The following is a 21030-nucleotide window of genomic DNA, read 5'->3' as shown; positions in this document are numbered from 1 at the left end:
ATAGTAGTAAAGAAAGATAGAACCGTATGAATATTACCAGGAATGTCTATAAAGAAAATTGCACATTATATTATTATGGAGATTCCATTTTCCCAACAATATTGAATTTTATATTGAATTTTATATTGTATTTTGACATTATGGTTTATAATAAAATGCGCTTTTGAATCCATTAATATTGAATGTCACATTTAGAGATGAATGACCATCTTTCAAAAGCAATGTGTCATTCTATCTTGTAAACCTCACAAATCTAAAACAACTTTTTTTCATTAGATGGTAAAATTTGTCTAATTTTAATTTTAAATATAAGTTTTAAATTCAAAAATGAAACAAAGAACAAATTTCGATAAAGATTCCTAGGCATGACTTAGGAGGTATTTGTGGATTGATTTTTAGAAAGATTAGATTGATTGTTATAGGTGCAAGAAAAATATTACATAGAGTAAGATATTGATTAATAAGTAAATGGTAATAAGTTGCTGTCCCTACTTTTTGACATACTTAATATTGTTTACGTATCTTTGACATATGTAATATACATAAATAAATCAATTATATACGCAGTTTAATTATGAATACACGACACTGCACTTTAAAAACACGTTTTTACTTAATTGATGACATTATCAGAACACAGTACAAAAACAGAAATAAAAGCTGTTAAAATTAAAATACCACTGACGCTTGTACTGTACTAAATTCTTGTTAACCATTGCACGAGGGAAATGTCAAAGTGGGGCAGCATGTTTATTCCATTTCACCACCTCATTAAATTGGATAGAGTATAGTGTATTTAGATTCATGAGTTTCACAAGATAGACTGACAGATGTTTTGCTGTTACAATGTTGATGTATTGACAATACCCGTAGTGGAGGCATGATAATATTTTGAAAACAAAAACCAAATCAAGTTTTATACTAATCATATGTTTGACGATTCTCGACAGTTTTTTTTAACATTTCAATCATGTTTTTAAAAAAACGATATGTGTCGTTAGAAAGAAGTGGATTCATTATATTATGTATCAAGAATTTCATTAAAATTTAAAAGTTGAGCCATTATAAAGCTTCTACAATATATTTTGTGCAATATTTATTTTAAAATGCATTTATCGACGAAAGGATATCAAACTTAAGATTAGGTATAGATACCACAAATAATTGAGTTGATATACAATAATTATTACATTATATTTATGGATATTATAATGTTTAAAATTGACGTAAAATCTGTATGGATTAATTTATATTTATAGTATTATTGTAACACGAATCGAGCGGACATAATATTTGCATCTCAAAATTCTTCATAATGGAATATTCAGTCGGTTTGGGACAAATATTATAATATTTTAGAGTGATAATATTACGTTTTAACTATTAAAATATGCCAGAGAAACGAGTGCAATTTTGTTCATTAATTCTAGTCGAAAATGAAGAATGATACATTCCAGATGATGAAATAATTATTTACTTATACAACAATTGGATTATGAAGCAAACTGTATCTGAATTTTGGCTAATTTTACAAAATGGACACATTAGCTGATGATAAAATTCAAGTTGAGAGTTCGGTAAACTAATTAAAACAACAGATTAATGTTTGATCAACCATTTTGCAGGCGTAAACATAGATTTGAATGTGGCAAAACAATTTTATTGTGTAATTATATCAAACTCCACAGCTTAGTCATTTAGTCGAAAGCTATTTTTGTCGTCATACCATTATCAAGAGTGTGTAGCAATGTATTAACGTAATTACATTAATTAAACTATTTTTTATTCAATGTATGATCCAAAAGATTTAATAGTGCAGCATTCATTATTGAATATAAATACATAATTTTAAACACCTCAGAAACATACTTTTAAGAAAAAAATACAGGTGGGACTTGAACCTGTATTCATCGCATTCTTGGCGGTGTGATTTTCCAATTAAGCAACTGGTGCAATACAAAATCAAGCTGAATTTTTTTAGCATCTATGCATCCAATGTGTTAACTCAAATTCTGTTAATAGTGGCAACTATCTTTTACAATTTTGAATCAAGGTATTAATAATACTAAGATTGATTCTTAGATGTCATAACGAATGTGCCTTGTTAATAATTTTTTATTCAATGAATTATAAATCATTTGGAACACCTCAGATTTAATATATCTCTGTATTACATTAATATACTTCTGGGATACTGGTGTATGTATATTATTAATATTGAACTAATTACCAGAGTGAATAAAAAATAAGATCACTAATCTCTTTCTAAAAGTAAAATAGTTGAGCAGGCCAAATCGTTTATATGTATAGTCCAGAGGCATGCGGTGACTTTTGCTTGTATGGATGCTGTATAAAGTAGTATAGTGTGCGGTATTGTGGTGTTAGCTGTGATAAATGCTGTAAATATATATGTAAGAATAATAATAATGTGTAACTTAGAATAAGCAAAGTTAAGTAACATATTTTTCATGGTACTATTGATAATTTCTGGTGATGCTCCGCATCTACATCATCTATGATCCGGACGCCACTGGTATAGTCTTGATAATGGTGTGTCAACTGAATTGTATTTGTAGATATTGACATGATATTGTAAAAATGAAATCAGTCATGCAAATGCTAGTCGGCAGTCAATCGGAAAAAATTCAAATAAAATACTTCACAATTTCAATGAAATGTTGTAGTTTAGTTTTTTGTTGACACATTATTGTTATATTATTATCATAAAGCTCCAGCACTTTGGACGCACATCGAGGTATGCACTTTTTCATTTTAGATAAAAAACACCACATACAAACAGTAATATCATTTAGTACACTTAAAGCAACATAATATGTATCAATTTATTAGTAGTAGGTATGTAGCAAGAAACATTATTTGTGTTTTTTATAGATTATATACACAGGCAACTCTAAGCAACAATTCAAATAAAACAAACCATTGTACGATTCTTAAAATTTCTAACGATTCCAACTCAATCATTGAGTTCATGGGGTAATGCATGAGAAATTTTACACCAAATTAAAATCTGTGAGCTGTATGCGAGTCTGTGATCACAAAACCTGCATACACTATGATTCACTACAAACACCTAAGGCGTCGTAGGGGTTAATAAAATACTAGTATATTTAAACAACAAAAGAAAGTTGTTTTTAGTGAAGTTATTTCTCTGTATTTTTTTTTTATACATTAACAATTTAAAATGTTTTAATGATATTGCCTGTGTATAAGACAACATTTATAAGTATTTTTAATGCAATTTTAATTCTAGTCCACCAAAACAACAGAGTAATGATAACATCCTAATTAAATTGATAAACGTCTACAGCTTTAAATGGAAATTCTACAATATTGTCTTGAATAAATTGTGATGTGTGTTTTATTAAGCTTCCTTTATCAACACAAGCGATTTTTTTATATTACTTCCTTAATTTATTTATACTATGGAAAATTACTTATTAATTAGAAACATTATCGATAAGTTAATTATGAAGTCTTTTGTTACAAGTATAAGTTTTTTTCTTCTTATTACGATCAAGTAATCAATAAAATATGATAAATAGGACTCATCGGAGATTTCGCTCCTCACAAAACCTACAGAAAATATCTACAAAATTTACACGGCAAAATAAAAACGAAGAATTTAATTAATAAAGCTCTTGAAACAATACAAAACTCTAGATATGTTTCCTCTTAAAGTAATATCTAAAATAATGCTATTCAGAAGATCCTTTGGCAAAATTATAAAAAAAAAATAAGCGACGCTCACTTAAAAAAGAAAATTTCTTTTAAAGCCACACATAATACAATGCTAAATTAACGGCTAACACATAATACAATGCTAAATTAATGAAATTTAAAAATAACAAAATATATTACATGTTATATTAAATTATTAGAAGGAAATATTAAGGGGCAACATTTAGCATACTTTATCTCGCTACTTAATACAAAATACAAAGCAAAAATAATTTCATATTTATATTTCTTAGAATAAAATAAATGTTATAAGACATTTCAATAACAACAGTTACGAAGAACATAATGTTTAGTGACTTAAATATTTCAAACTCCCTAAAAAGTCAAACATCCACTGCCGTAATAGAAGAAATGTATTATGTATTACTAAAATTGATATGTACATTGAAATTATTGATATTGAAATAAGGTACACATTACAGTAGAGAAAAAAATAAGGTACAATTGTATCTAATTACAAAGCTGACTACGCAGAGTCAAAAAAGAATAAATATTTCAAAATAATAATATGAAAAAAAATCTACTTATTACACATTTTATAGCAACTGGTAATAATAATTATAAGTAAAAAATGGCTGCCACATTCATATTCTCAGTGAGGTATGCCATCGAAAAAGAAACAAACTACTTTGTCATTTTTTCTTTAACAAACATTCATTCAATACTTACTTTATTTCAAAAGGTTAAAATATTACATCATCAAAAATATGTATTACAGAATTTTAATAAATGCCATTTAAATACATGCAATGTTATGAAAAAATATGCTGGCAATGTTTCTTGCAAATAATCCTATTAGCCACAAAGTTAACTGCCAAAATATGTCATACTACAGCTCTAGATAAAAATTTACAATGAACACAATAATAATTACTGAACTCAACTTTTCCAATTATCAAAAATATGCAAAAAAAATATCGAACAATTCTTATCGTCAAAATATTGTGTTGCCATAAAAATGACAAAAGGTTGAATCACTATGTTATATTATCACTACACAATGAGAACATTGAATCGCATAGGTATAATGGACAAACGTTTATATAAGATATCTCAAAAAGACTTCAATTGACAATGTAACGATACGTAGATTACTTTTAACATTACCAATCGAGCCGTTAAATTATTGAATGTTTTAAGAAACTTGCGCAGTTCGAATTCCCAATGTAAATAAATTTACAAAAATAATACAATCTATTTGTTGCAGCAAAATAAGGGATATAAGAACCACCGGGAACATTCTTTAATCGCTATAATTATTAGTATTTAATATTATTACAAAGAATAATGTATCTATTACTACGTGTGTATATTAAAATTGATATTCATCAGGACTTGTAACAGATATATTGTATTGATGACTAATATGTTTATATATGATTCCCTCTTCAGTGTATCTTGGGCGCCGACCGATCATTGCAATGTTTATTTCTCTTCAGAGTGGCTCCTCGCTTTATTTGCTCCATCAAAGATCCGTGACAGACTCTTGGATCCGGCTGCAATCAAAACATTTTCAATTGACTTCAAAATTATTGAAGTATGCATATACATACAGTGTTTCGGGAGCAAAGAATATTTAGTATATATTTTAGGTGGTGTCGTATGGACATAAAAAAAAATGCCTAGACATTTTAAGGTAAAGTTATGTGACAGTGAAGAACAAGGAACCCAAAAGGTTAGTAAGAGCTTGCTGACGCCTTCATCCAGCATCTGTATTGAAATAGCTGATGATAAAATAGGATTATTTACCATACAAGTGGAAAAAACGAGAAGACAATTAAATGCTAACATACATTTCTCAGATATAACCATTAAACATATTTTGTGTAAAATTCAATGATGTTTATTTCACCGTAGCATAAAATTTCTGTGGAGATAACGGTTAATGAAATATTACCTGAAAACTGTTTTTGATCACCATTTTACCAAGATGGCGGCATTTGCCCAAGGGTGGCAAAGTGAAAGCTGACACATTCGTGATCAGCAGAAGAACTGACAGTCAGTAAAAAACATTTGTTCCTTGACAAATTCAGGTAATGCTACATTTGTATGGGGTGGTAACCAGACTATTAAGGTTTTTTATGGGTAACATTCAAAAAGCTATATCTTCCCACCCATTAAAAATTGGACATTTATTTATCCGAATTTTCTCTCTCGAAATAGTCCATACTAACACCTAATCTTAAGACTGGGTCAAGGATACTAATGTAAGAATATTTTCAAATATGTAACATGTTTTGTTTATGCTTTGGTAGAGTTTTTTCATAATGGATTTTATGTTATTGAATGTATAATATAGTGCAGTTGTCCACAACCTGTAATATGAATTATTGCGCTTCTTTTTCAATTCGAAATACGCATTTCAAAAACGCATAGACAAGTGTAGAAATAAACACAATACATTCTCACAATTGGTCATTACAATTAGGAAGAAATAAATGGAGTATACTTTCTATGCCTGTACACCAAGCTAACGACTAAAAACTATTTTGTAAATACACAATGTACGTCATACAGAATCCAACATGGCCGGAGTATTTGAAATAAAAATAATATGTCAAGACTCAGTATGTGAGAATATTCTCTTTACATTGGATATTAGAAGGTGCGCAAGACTGACCTGAGCTTTGGTGTTGATCATCTGCCTAACGGTCTTGGCTTTGTTGGGCGAAGAAGTGGATGATTGCCTCTGACGAAGGGTCGCACTCAATTTGTCCAGGAAGGCCGGCTGGACTGCCGCTGCCACACTTGAAGATCCTAAAGCCCCACACACAACACACATTCATCAATCAATTAAGTGCACGTTCAACTTCTACACTTAAGTAATGACTCTTATTTCCGGTTTTATGTGATTATACAACTAAATAATGATGGTTCATTGTATGCGAAATGACTTGCAGCTAACTTAATAATTGGTATTCCTTTTTGATAAATACAACACGCTACGAGACTCAATTACAGATGTGAAACACATAACAGATACACTCGACCCAACAATGTATTGTAGCCTCATCGGTAATCGAACTTGGAACCCTCGGTACGACAAGCCACTGCCTTGCGGATTGGCATATGAGGGCCTTAGTTATTTTATTATCGATTGTACATTCATATAATATAAAGATACCATTGAAGGTGGTGGTTATTTATTTGGATAATGTAAGTTAAAACCAATAAAAACTGACCTTTCTGAAAACTCTTGGAGTTGTGCTGTGGCGAATGTGCGACCGAATGGTAGGAGGCCAAGGAGTCCTGCGAGGTTCTGAAGGAAGGTGTGGCGTGATGAAGCTGAGGCTGATACTGATACTGGTTCTGGTGGGAGAGGGGCGAAGGGGAGGAGCTCTGGCACACGTCCGCGTCGTTGCTGATGCTCCGCCGCGTATTGCGAGGGGACAGCTGCGGCGCCAGACGAGCGCTTATTGCCGCTATTAAGCCTCCGCTGTTGCCGACTGTAATTTATACCATATAAAACAAAATTAACTTACAGTTCACTGATTTGCAGTATTCTAATGTGGACATTGAATATCAAAGAGATTGAACTAACAAAAAAAGGTTCTTTTCATCCTGTAAAATAAACTTTGATTCAACTAGTAATAATAGGAAGTCGCAGTTCAGAAATTGAAGAATAAACCTATGTTTACAATTTACCTTTATGAATTTTATTCTAAATAAATCTGAATTCTTTACTCAGCGGTCCCCAACCTTTTGGACCTCGCAGACCACTAAACTCAAAATCTTGAATCCCGCGGACCACTACCATGTATTTTTTCCACACTTGTTAAAAATTCGAAATGTCAATATAATGATAATAAATAAACTTATTAACACAGATATAAATTACGAAGAATGCAAAAAAAAACATTTTAAATTTCATTTTATTAAAAAAGAACCTATACAATTATTAAATTAATATAAATTCTACGTCGACATAGAGGTGCAGAAAAGATTAATTATTACAGGTAATAGAAAGATAATCAGTGTGACCTTCCTTTGATACTGCTTATTTAAAACTAGCTGTTGGATTTTTGGTTCCAATGACATTACTGCAACACGGAGAGCCGTTTGTATTTCAAGCCGACTGCGCTACCTACTTGGTTTTAATTGCCGTAACTGATGAGAATGTCTTTTCACACAAATATGTAGTTGTAAATGGAATCAAAACTTTTAAGGCCTTTTCACTCAACACCCGGACTGACGATGTAATAAGGCTAAAATTGCAAAAAAAAATATTATAGGAATATACTGAAACTTTTTGATAAATACGAAAATTGCAAATATATTCAAATTACTCTACAGACAACCAAAATTCTCTCACGGACCACCGGTTGGGGACCGCTGCTTTACATAACTATATGATAAATTAATTCAAGAAAACACTACGAGCAACTGAGAAATATTGATCTCATGTGGCACTATTATAAAAACGTATAACCATCACTATTAGATAGAGTATAGTGAATTTTTACTACAAAAGAGACAACAGTACAATCGGTGAACACTTCCATAATAAGATTGAAACATTGCCAGAATAAATAAATTGATCGGTACTCACAATCGCTTCCTCTTCTATCGGCGCTCTGCGATCGTGGATTGGGCATGGCCTTCCTGACAGCCAAAGGGCTCATGCTTCCCTCGTGGTTTCTATTCCCCCCGAAACCCAAGTTGTTAAATCCGGCGATAATCTGACTAGGCTGCGCATATATAGTGTTGCCTCCGGGAGTCGTGGCGCCTTGTTGCCCTCCAAACGGATTCTTCTTGTCGAATTGGTTTGCATTGCCGCATGGCTGTTTTCCGAAAGTGGTTTGACCGTAAATCCCGGAATTATTCAAATTCGAATTGGACTGATTTCTTTGACCGAACGTGGACATTGAATTTTCCATGTAACTCGTGGCGTTTGGGCTAGAACTGTACGTAACAGTGGAATTGTAACTTGTAGAATTATTCATTCTGTTAGGTTGCATTCCGTCATGCGAATCTGCACCATTGTTTGTGCCATACAATCCAGAATTAGCACTCAAGTTGGTGAAACTGCTGTTTCTTGATCCATAAAGAGATGAATTATTCTGCTCGACATATGTCAACAGTTTATGACCCGCCGGACCGTATATTGGATTTAAATTACTGTTGTTTTGGAGTGCTGTGAATGCGGATTTCGATTGTTGAAATGAGCTGAGTCCGGCTGATGGATTACCAGTGACGATAGGGACGGGCGACTGTGGTTGATTGTTCTGTAATCCTGAGTTTCTCCGAATGAGGCTGGGACTCGCGGGAGTGTGCTTCAACTCCGTCAGAGCTTTGACGGTCTCAGCAACATTAATACCTTTCCCTCCTGAAATAAAAGGTTGTCAAAAAAATATTATTTACACAGTACCTACAGATAAATATCGAGGCCATGAGTGTTACTATGACCTAATCGCAAAAAAATATTTTGTATATAAAAGTAACCGCTGCGCTAGAATATGAAAATTTAATACAACTTTGGGTCCATTGACTGTCGGTTGAATTGAAAACGTTGTCCAGATTATTTTTAAGTTAAAGCTTATACTTAAAGCAAATGTGAAGAACTCTGGATTGCGCTTACTGTCAGCTATAAACGGTGCTAAAACTCTCTCAAGACCCATACGCAGAGCGTCTACTTATAGTTAAACAATCTCAAATACTCAGGAATTTAACATAGAATGTGTGATTGTTTCATTAAAGATAATTTTAATAGCGCTTTGCACAGTAGGTAAGTCACTATGTCACAAAATCTGGCCAAATTTTACACAAAATAGATTCTTTGGTACAGAGATAATTATCTGTGTTGTTTGGCTGGTAAAACTATGCAAGTCCAATGGATTAACTTCACAGGAGCAACCTCCCTAGACCTTGATTGGCGTACACTGAAGTGTGTGTGATTTCTATACTGATGTTCCAAGATGAGAAAAAGACTTCTCGCTTGCTTCATCATATTCTGTGGTATTCAGGAAAAGCTACATCGAAACTAATTTAAAAATATCAACTTCACAGAAGAGTACTCGTCACTTTTAATCAGTCCTATTAAGCTAGCCATTCGAGCACTGACAGAAACAGTATTGCATAGAGATGTAGCGGGTTACTAGATTGGATGTGTCGCGGCATCACCGCTCCGGGAACAGTAGTGTCATTCTGTCGCTGTCGTCGGTATTGGTACTCGAACAGCGAGCTTTAGATACAATAATTGTACAATTGTAAATCTAAATTGAATTCATCCATACCTAAATAAAACGCTATTCCCAATGTATCATTTCTTTATTCAGTAAATTGGTATGGGTTAAACAATCCTAAATTAATGTATGTTTAATATGAGTTTAGTTCAACTCTACTTATACAGTATGTATTTCAAATCGATTTAACTTACTGATGACTTACTTTTATACTTTTACTTTAAATTCACAGATAAATGATTTATTGTTGAGTGTAAACTATGCTATATAGCTCCTGAATTAATCCATCTTTGAGACTGGATGGGTCTCATTGAAAAACCTATACTAGTGCCATCTCTACATGCAGCAAAGCGGGGGTTATAATGTATGATAAGATGAGATTGTGATTGTGGTTGTGCTGACCATGTGCATTGGGAGTGGTGCAGCGGGAGGAGCTTCCTTCCATCTGTTGTTGTTGTTGTTGTTGCTGATGGATAAACTGGTGCTGCTGGTTGTGCTCGGCGGGGTTGAGGAGGAAGGCTGGAGGTGGAGGCAGATTGTCGTCTCCCTCGCTCGCATTCGTATTCGCATTCACACTCCCACTCATTGCTTGGTTGTGATTGTTGATGTATTCTACAAATATATACAAATTGCATATCTATTTTCATTGTTAGCATATAGAATAATAACATTATCCCATAGAATATTAATATTTTTAATAAAGTCGGTAACTTTTTTGCTTTGAGGACATTTAAAACCTGTTTACCATTTAATAACAACAAAAAACATCAGATGTCATTGTCATTCATTCACTTTCTATTACTTTCAATCATAATGGGTTTTGAATGGGGTTTTTGGGGTGAATTTAGGTGGATGTTGTTTTATAAGTCTTTAAGATAGGGTCTATCAAAGTTCACTCTGTGTGCTTCCATCTACTTCTATTTTTGTTATTTTATTTTATTTATTTTCTTATTTTAATAAAATTGTTAACACTTATTTTATGTCATGTCATGAACGCTTTGAATTTATAATTTGTTATGTTCATTATATGTAAAATAAAAAAAATTGATTTGATTTCAAATAAAAAAAAGTGTGGAAGGAAAATTTCTCATATACATTAATGATTAATATTTCATTAGAAAGAGGCCATTGAAATAGTCAAAAACAACATTTTAAATACAATGCAACATAAAAACACAAACTTATATAAATCGAATTAGCGTTTACGTGGTAGAAATCTACAATTTTGATATTAGTGATGTTGATAGTTGTTTCGGGCTACAGACCCAATCTTATCTGACAATAACTATATATAGAGTTTTCATCAGATCATTCTGAAGACGAAAGACAAAATGGCTGCCAACATTAATAGCTCAAAAATTGTAGAAAACAAGTGTTATTTTAAAAACATTAAGTAAAATCTTTTATATTATGCCAGTGGTATTTGTCTGTGCAGTGACTGATCCTCAGACGCGACAGGTTGTTGGAAAAAAAATAATTCCAGGCAATCTTAATTAAACGCCTTGATGCACAATGAAAGATTTGTATGGTGTGGTGACCATTTTCTTCAGATGACAAAATTTAAATTGCTCTTCCCTTGACTGACATCTTATGGACACCTTTAAAAAACACTAAAAAAAATTCTGTCTGAAGGAAACATATTTATTGAATTGGCAGCTCAAAAAAAGTAAAAAAATAATCCATCAAGTGAGATCCTGACAGAAAAAGTTTTGTCACTGGAGGATTTGCTCCTTAAAAAGCAGGCAGACTTTGCAAAAATCATTATACATGAGGGGAACCGTGAAACAAAAAGTTTGAAAACCACCCTATTATAATAGTATCATGTACTAATGACAAAAAAAAATGTGGAAAAAATAAAACCTAATATGCCCTTTGGATATAACTAATATTCACGATATTTGGCAGGTATGAATTTGTTCATACAGGTAGGTGTACTAATGACAAAAAAAAATGTGGAAAAAATAAAACCTAATATGCCCTTTGGATATAACTAATATTCACGATATTTGGCAGGTATGAATTTGTTCATACAGGTAGGTACTCATAGAGAAAAGGGTAAAAATGGCTAGCAAAGCAGTGCATTATGTGGACGAATGTACGTATGCAAATAACTGTCGGTTAGGTGACATTACCTGCGGCCTGATGCGCCATCTGCTGATGATGGGGCCTAGACATGCTGGAGCGGCGCACAGGTGGCGGTGGCTTGTTGAGGCCGCCCGCCACACTCGCCCCGCCCGAACTGCCTCTCCTGCCCGCTGCCATCGCCAGGCGGATTCCAGCCGGTGGACACGTGGCTGGAAGCAGAATAATTCCTCTTTATCATCATTGTTACATGGAATTAATAATCCCTGTAGAGTATCTTAAGACCTACGCATCAATGTATTGATCATATATATGTTTGTATACTAGTTTAAAGTGCAACGTGTGCTTTTTTGATTTCACTCGGAATTCACATAATTTCATGTAATGGTGTTAAGTGTCAATTCTTGGTTGAACGATGTTTTAATTAAAACAAAACACAATATATAATTTAGCAATCAATACCATTTTTTTTAAATGGTTACTAGACAAAAACTTTGAATTATGAGGAGTGGTTTTCGCATAATTACATATGATATCATGGATTTAATTGAAAGTAAAGCCGCGTTGACACAACCCAAGTTGACTTGGACCGAGCGCACTCGTATGAGACATCTTCATACCAATTATTCCTATCCAAGCTAGCTTGGATGAGTAGGACGCGGTCCAAGTAGCTTGGATAGGAGTAATTTGTATGAAGATGTCCTGTACGAGTGCGCTTGGATGGTGTTCGGTCCAAGTGTACTTGGATCGTACTTGGACCGTGTCAACAAGGCTTAAACCTGAGAAGTAACAAATTTTGTCTTTCCATAACAAGAAAACTATTGGTCGATTCTTAAATTTGAATACACCAATCAATGTGTTGTCATTCTCAATGGAATGCGGCATACAAAGTTATGTTACAAAATATGACTTTGGCGTGATATTGCAATTATTACATTGATGATATAATACTTATGCAACATAATTTAACAACGATCAGGATCCGGTTTCCTACTTTTCATTCTCAACTGATGAAAGAGATATGAATCAGTTGAGAGAATGTCTATTGAAGCGGACGAAGATGGTCTTAATCATTATTACAGTTTGTATTGTTTTATTATAAATAATTGTAAATATATACCTATGTAAACAATCAATTGACTCACATACTAGAATAATTGAAGAAACGCATGGCATATGAAAATATAACTAACAATTTCAAGAGCTTAAGACAAACTATGTTAAATTATACATGAACATAAGCGCAGTCAAAAAAACTCTCAATTTGTAAATTGAATAGAAGGACTGAAGAAATATAAATGATAGCTATCTATAAATTCAGATTTTTTGTTCGACAGGAAACAAATAGATTTAATACGTAATAAATCAAATTGTTTGACTTTATACCTTCGCTTTATTCCTATTTTTAAGTAGTGGTGTCTAAAGGTGCAATTTTAATAACCAAACCAAAGGAATGAGCGAACTCTGAATTAACAAGAATGAATCCTTGTTATAAAACAGCAAATCGGTACGCATGCACTACTACCGAACTGATTGAATGATAAATGATCGGTTCTTTGCGAACGTTCAGTGAAAATGTGCACGACTGCTGAATTGTCTTTTAATTTGTAATATTAGCAAAGTCTTGTTATTTTCGGGGCGACTCATTCATTTGACTAACATACTGAAAATGCACCTTAAGATAACTATAATGTAGCTAAATTTGAATGTGTCTCCCCTATAAGAACAGTTTCACAAATAAAAATCACCTTACGGAAATGGTAAATATTATGAACTGAGTGTTGGCTTTGAGCATTTATAAAGTTATACTTTTCTTTACAGCGATTTTTTCGTGTAGTTAGTAAAAGTATGTGCCTGGTCGATGAGTAATATGTGGGTATTCAAAAGTGCTGCTTGCTGCTGCTTGGGGTCGAAACACACCAGAAGCAAAACGAGGTTGGTACTGACCTGAAAAACACAACCAACTCGTTGAGAATTCTAGCCAGTTTCGACAACGTTTCACACCTGGTTTGCCACTGCCGCAACGGGAAACTTTGTGTGTTTTATGCATATTAATTCATTCACGGTGCAAACGGAAAATTTATTTGGTTCATGTATATAGAAGTTGTACCAAATAAGATAAATATAAATAATATATAAGATTTTTGCACAGATATACACGTCACGTAATGTTTTTAAAAAGTATGTAAATCAATGTGCATATAAAAATGTTTTGTTTATAATGTAAGAGCACATGTATAAAAAATATAGGTGGCAAACAGTATGTAAATGTGTCCTCGGTACAATGGCATTAATGTGGCCATTCTCAACCATTTTATTGTGGTGTGTCGCTAACAGATACTAGGTATGTCCTGAAATATTTTATCTTTGTCCATCACTCAATACTCACCATTACATTCATAAATTATATGAACTACATCAGTCTTAGTTCTATAAATTAATGACAGATATTTATGTATGTATGTACTTTTCTTTCCACCATGTCCGATCCTAATAGGATCATATGGGCGTCCACAGAGTGGAGGTTTGTATTAAAAGATTTTGTTTTTACGAGAAATGGATGTCAGCCACTTGCTCAACCTATTAGGTCCATACTCTGACTCATACACAAATTGAAAAACAATGTATGTACTTGCCAGACCCAGGATTCGAACCTGGGACCCACGACGCTATAGGCCGATGCTTAAGCCACGCAGCCACTGTGGGTGTACAAGACGTACTTAAAAAATGCCTCATAACGTGCATATGGGTCATATCTGTGGTGTGTCATGATAAGAAAATGGTTGAGATCCTCTGTCCTAATAAATCAATTATTTTTTTTTAACAAAGTGATTTTTTTGTATTCATTGTCGTGTGAAAGAAATTCATTCATAATCTTCAACAAAGGTATAATTTAATATCATTAGAGAATTGTAAATAAGATTCAACATTACCTGTATCCAAAACGACTATATAAAAAACAATGCTCATAAAAACAAACAAAACATTATAAAATCATGCAATTCATACAAAATGCATAAGCCATTGTTAGTATACAGAACATTGAAATTATCAACACTTAAACATGCTCGCTAATGAATAAATTGAGATGAAAATGTTGCAGAAAATATTTATAAGTCATTATAATTACCGAGAGTGATAGCTGCCGTCCCAAGATAGAACCCGTTATGATAAAAAATATGATAATTAGTAAAAGTTATAATAATTTTGTCCCTTACCGATTGTTTAAAAATTTTGTGAAAGACACCTGCAATGAATATAAACTATCAAACCAAAGTAAATAAGTAGCAATAAGAATAATTTTGAAAGATGAATTTAGGTTAGTTATTACCAATGATGAGTAAAATAAATTTAAGATGAAAGTATTACCATGATGGACGAATTTGTTGTGTTGATCAAAATATAAGGCAATTCTATATAAAACGTTGGCAATTACAAAACTAGACAACAGGTTACCTGATCAACCGTTAAGAGATTACATTTTGTATGAAAATTTAAGTGAAATCTATGTCGCAGTTATATTGTTTTAAGCACCGATGAAGCAAGATGAAACACTCTGAAACCTAAGAACAGCTGGTGATAAGAGACCAGAGCCTCAGAGGTACGGAAAGGTGAATAAAGAAGACAGCAATAATCACTTGTTCTGCTTTCACTCAAGAACAAAATGTAGTTTCTTTCTAAGCAAACAAATACCGTTCGGTTTCGTGTATACTATTTTCGCTATAGCAGCCTTTTCAATTATGGCACAATTTCTTTCGATATACAGCCAAAAACAATTTATTTTCGATACAATTTGCAATCATGGATTTTTTGAGCGGATTAGTTATGGAAATATTTGCAGAACAATAACAAGTCATGAATGCGTCATAAAAGTTGACAATGACACGTAACAGAAACTACTCGGTGTAGGATTTGTAAAAGATGTTTTCCCATGTAAATTAAATGTACTTTCGACATAAATAAAATACAATTTCAACTAAAAATTAAGGTTTTCTAATTTTTTTCTAAAATTGGAACCGATTGTAATATGAAATTAGTGTACCTACATTATTTTGGAAAAATGCTTGGCTTATATTCAGTTCAACACTATAATTTGATGTTTGAAATTTAACAGTATCCAAAATGTTTTCGAATTATAATTCCGTCACCAGAATAGAGAAGTAGTAATGAAATTCCTCCATGCGCACCTGTCATAGACAAGGGTCGCCTTTTTGGCACGCAGGGCTTAGTCTTGTTTATGGTGGCGAAGGTGACAGGCGTGGTGTCCACCTCCTCCACATTCAACATGGCCTCGTCCAGACTGCACAGAGACACGGTGAGCAGGCCCCCTTGCTTGTCTTTGACATCCGCGCACCGCTCTCCAAAGATGACGGAGGGCGTGCCGATGTCAATGGTGGTCACGCCGCAATCTGCTTTATCGACATACACAACGGTGGTTGGTGATCGGGACGGGGTGACATGCAGCAAAGTATATCAGAAAACGCACACATTTACAATATATATGTTAGTGGTGGATAACATTACAATATACTGATATGTATTCTTTCATCAAAGCGAACTGATACAAAATTATTATTATAAAAATTGAATTTCAAATAGGTCAGATTTTCAGAATCCAGTATATATTATTTCCAATGAGAGCCAGGTTTACAGAAAGTATCATATCAACGGTGCTGAACCAAAAGGGCTGAAGAGATATTTTGAACAAAACAAAGTCCCATCAGTAAGACGTTGTAGTGTAATGAAGTTTTTATTGAATACCCTCGATATGTAAATATCTGTTTATTTTTACTCAATGAAAATAAAAAATTATAAACATTTAAAAATTAAATTATATCCTTTCACTTAGGCTTGTCAGATCTATATGAAAATTAGTATTATCATTAAATGATTAAATTTTGAAGACTCGAAAACAAAACAAAAAATTATGGTTCCTTCAAAATTGTCAATATTCTTTCCATATCTATTATGGTATTAGTAAACAACAATGAAAGATAACAATATCCTTTACTGTAGAATAGATACAATAAAAATACTGAAATTTCTTGCACACTTTGACTAATTATTTCACACATACTTAACAAGCAAGAATATTAATTGAATTCTGAATAATAACAAACTACATAATAAAAGCCCATAAATTTAAATATTGTAAATAGGAGCTCAAATTTTAAATACATATATTATAATATAAGCAGAATTATTTATTAACAAAATGATTTTATGAATATGTTGCGTAATCGATTATAAGTGTTAAATTTATAGTTATTGTAATATGTTGTAATATAAAATGAAATATAGGATTTTTTAGTCGCATTTAAAACCCTTTTAATGCACAATGTTACCTTTCGGCAATAAACTTTATTTTCCATAATTATGTTTTTTTGCGTGAATGAGATTTTATTTAAAAACTTACAATTCTCCACATTGGATACAAAATAGTATTGTTACAATATTAATTAAACTAGCATTTACGTAGTAAAACTGCAGCGTAACAGTTTTAATGCACTTTCATTTTCGTAATACAATCCTATTTATTCATATCAATTTATAATAATTAAATTAATACTGACACTTATGAATACAACCCAAGTATAACAATTTTGTAAGCACACTAATCCAATGCACACAATGGAAAGTTTTAAAATAAAATTTCATTCACACAAAAATATTTTTGCATAATAGTTGGATGCAAAAATGCAACACGATGCATTTAACAGTTAAATTAGAATTATTACTTTTACACCATGCAGACCAAAATATGATATCAGGTTAGTGCGGTTTGGTAAATGTTGATGTTATTTCGCAAATTGTTTGACCTGTTTAAATTTTCCTTTTTAAGGCTATTCATTCCCTCATCCCGTAATGCATGACGCAGTGTATTTGTAGAATGATGTTACTGCACAATAGTAATATTATTGCTATTGGTTGTATTTTTAATGGAATACGAGCAATAGCCAATGATATATCGTCTAAATACTTATGAACCTAAATTAGACATGGTTACATAAAAACACACTAACCTACATTAAACTGATTTTGAGATAACTCGACTCATAGATTTTTATGTTCAGTTTTTATATAAATGTAGTATTTTTAATAATCTTATATTGTGATAGTATAAGTAGGTACCTACTTGAAAGTCAACAGAAAATAAACAAAATTGGGATAATTTAACTAGTAATTTGTGAATAGAGAAATAAACATTACGGTGAAAGTTAAATTACATGAGATCTTAATTTTTTTAGATTTTGTGAATAAGAACATCATTTTAAATGCTTAAATAGAAAAAAATTAATGAGTGTAATGGTGTGACTAGAATTATGCGATGATCGTATAGGTGAAAACACCACTTAATATTTACTAATACCTACTTATAAAGCACAATTAAAATTTTACGCTGCTTAGTACTTTTTGTTCAATGAGTTGAGTTGTGAATATCAATAAAATGGTAGTAATTCGGTAAAACACGCTTTCTTTCTGATTTGAGTTTTGTTTTGAAATGAAATGTTAGATAGTCCTCGGAAATAGAGAATATAGCTATGTACGCTTTTACATGATGTACACAATAGGTGACTGAAAAAAAAATGTTTGTTTGTACGTTTTTGTGTAAGTATGTCCAATTGAGTTTATTTATGAATCTCTGATATTCTCTGTGAAATGTTGGATATTGATTTAAAAATGGCAAAATCTATCTGATATACTTTAAAAAAAAAATAGAAAAGCATGTAGGTACTACGAGACTTTATATAATGTAAATTCATTTGTATTTAAAAAAGGCACTCTTGAAAAAACTTGCATAAAATCCAAACAGAAAGTCAAGTCAAAAATATTACTGGTGTATATCAAACAGCATACGAAAAATAATATGAAAGTATTCAACAAAATAATAAAACATTCAATTGCAATCAAGCAGAGGAAGGTGGATGCGACAATATTACCGTCCATGGAGTAGGGGTGCTGGGATGCGTCATCGACGGGGCAAGCGCCCTGGCTGCCGTAACCGCTCGATGATTCCAGAGAACTCTCGCTGGTGCTGCTCTCACATGCCTGCAATCCGAATACAAGAGTTCATTGAAAAAAAGGCATGGGAATGAGCACTGAATTGCAGATATTGGTCATGTCACGCTAACCTTCAAGTCATAATGGACAACTTTTGTACTACACATTATCTCAGAATGATAATAGTTATAATTGATCCCTCCGAAAATGGGTTCAAGCCCGAAACATAAATAACTAAATGAGATAAAAAAAAATTAACAAAAAAAAAACTTCGTTTCAAAACCTCTGAGTTCTACCACATAAACACCAGTTCAATTAACTATTAATATGATATTACATGTAGTGTCAAACTTCCCTTGCTATAATTTCTACCCACCGACAATGAAATGTCCTTTGTATAAATTCTCTTCATATAATAAATGACAGGTATGGCTTCGATAATGTTGAATCGTTTATCAAGTTATTTTCCCATTGTAACTATTATACTGTTGAGAATTGACAATAAAACAACTGAAGATTAATATCATTGAGTCTTATTACTGACTATCACCTTCCATTAGAATACGTGAAGGATCGGAGAAAGCATTTTCGTTAACGACTACATAATATTCTCATTATATATATAGAGCCGTGCTAGGAATACAAACTGCCATTATGTATGGGTTTTATATTTATAGACTATGAGAAGGCGTTCGATCCCATAAAGAAATTTTCAATACTCGATGCACTCAGAAATCAAGGAATCCCCGGGCGCTATATAAATATTTTCAATAACATATACAGTAGCGCAACAGCATCAGTCAATCTCCATAAACCATCGTGCAGATTTCCAATCAGCAAAGGAGTCCGACAAGGTGATACAATCTCACCAAAACTATTTACAGCTAACCTTGAACACTTATTCAGGCAACTAGACTAGAATGACAAAGGGATCCCTATAAATGGAGAATACCTGAGTCATCTGCGATTTGCCGATGACATACTAATTTTCTCGCAAGACTTCCAAAGCAGAATGCAGGAACTCGCTGAAGTAAGCAACAAAGTAGGCTTGAAAACAAATGTGACAAAGACGAAAGTCATATTCAACTGCTTTTCGGGCCAAAAAGAGATCCTCATTAAAGGCACTCAGCTCGAACAGGTGAAAAACTATATCTATCTGGACAACAAAACGTGTCTATAGATGGATGTATATTTGATGAAATTGTTCGCATAGTAAAACTAGGCTGGAGTGCTTTTGGCCGCCTGAATAATGTCTTCAAAGGTGACCTCTCACTGTGCGTACATATGCGTACATATGCCCTACTTCAATTATAGTTTGTCAATTTATGGCTACGGCCGTATGTTGTAGCTTAATCACTGGGGAATGACAAAAGAAATGGCGTATTTCAAAAAAACACTACCTTATTCTTAGGTCAATAATTATTATAAAGCAATCATTATTCATAAGATCTTTATCACACTTGAATGGTCAAAGACATAGCTTATAATAAGTATCTTTAGAATCATCTTCAAATGGGTTAATCTTGCCGATTTTTTGAATAATAAAGTGCCTAATTCTTGTCAAATTTGGGATCACAGAGATTATCAATATAATTTTTTATCGTGAATATTTTACAAAAATTATCTCGTAATAAATTATACTAATGGTTTTATAAATGCGTTTAAAAATTAATAAACGTAAAAAATCTTAACACCACTGCACAGTTATGTACCGAAATATGACTATATTCTAAAACATTAGAGCGAGAGGTTTAAAAGAATACTATTTTATGTAACAAAAATACTTTATGCAGTCATCAAATGTTTAAAATAACTATAAAGGATAATAAGGCTTCAGAATTATATAAATAGATTATCTACAACGTTTAAGGAGTGTCCAGGATCATGGTTTGAAAATACAATAAAAACTCAATTTTGACCTACGACGAGCACGTGGGCCGTTAATAAAGTAACAAACAATAAAAAAATAACAAGTACCTACTTCACCAAACTTTTTCATTGAATA

At 32.4% G+C, this 21030-nt stretch overlaps 1 protein-coding gene across 3 annotated transcripts in view; it reads right to left on the bottom strand.

Annotated features, from left to right (window-relative positions):
• Window positions 1-4404: 4404 nt before the first annotated feature.
• Window positions 4405-21030, bottom strand: part of mim (missing-in-metastasis) — a 352784-nt gene continuing 336158 nt past the window's right edge. The window contains exons 15-23 of one of the 3 annotated variants that reach the window (XM_085943176.1): window positions 18965-19073; window positions 16211-16432; window positions 15154-15165; window positions 12074-12235; window positions 10344-10553; window positions 8309-9085; window positions 6942-7205; window positions 6380-6516; window positions 4405-5255 (exon numbers count right to left, since the gene is read on the bottom strand). In XM_085943176.1, coding sequence (XP_085799302.1) covers window positions 5148-5255; window positions 6380-6516; window positions 6942-7205; window positions 8309-9085; window positions 10344-10553; window positions 12074-12235; window positions 15154-15165; window positions 16211-16432; window positions 18965-19073 — 2001 coding nt within the window. In that variant the 3' untranslated portion in view covers window positions 4405-5147. The remainder of the gene's footprint in view (window positions 5256-6379; window positions 6517-6941; window positions 7206-8308; window positions 9086-10343; window positions 10554-12073; window positions 12236-15153; window positions 15166-16210; window positions 16433-18964; window positions 19074-21030) is intronic. The other 2 variants (XM_085943177.1, XM_085943178.1) reach the window with 2 other exon arrangements.

The sequence above is a fragment of the Rhyacophila brunnea genome, unplaced genomic scaffold (assembly GCF_057557595.1).
Source record: "Rhyacophila brunnea isolate RB1 unplaced genomic scaffold, BYU_Rbru_1.0 scaffold_15, whole genome shotgun sequence".
Classification (NCBI taxonomy): Eukaryota; Metazoa; Arthropoda; class Insecta; order Trichoptera; family Rhyacophilidae; genus Rhyacophila; species Rhyacophila brunnea.
The sequence above is the reverse complement of the archived record's forward strand: the minus strand, read 5'-3'. Positions and strand labels throughout refer to the sequence as shown.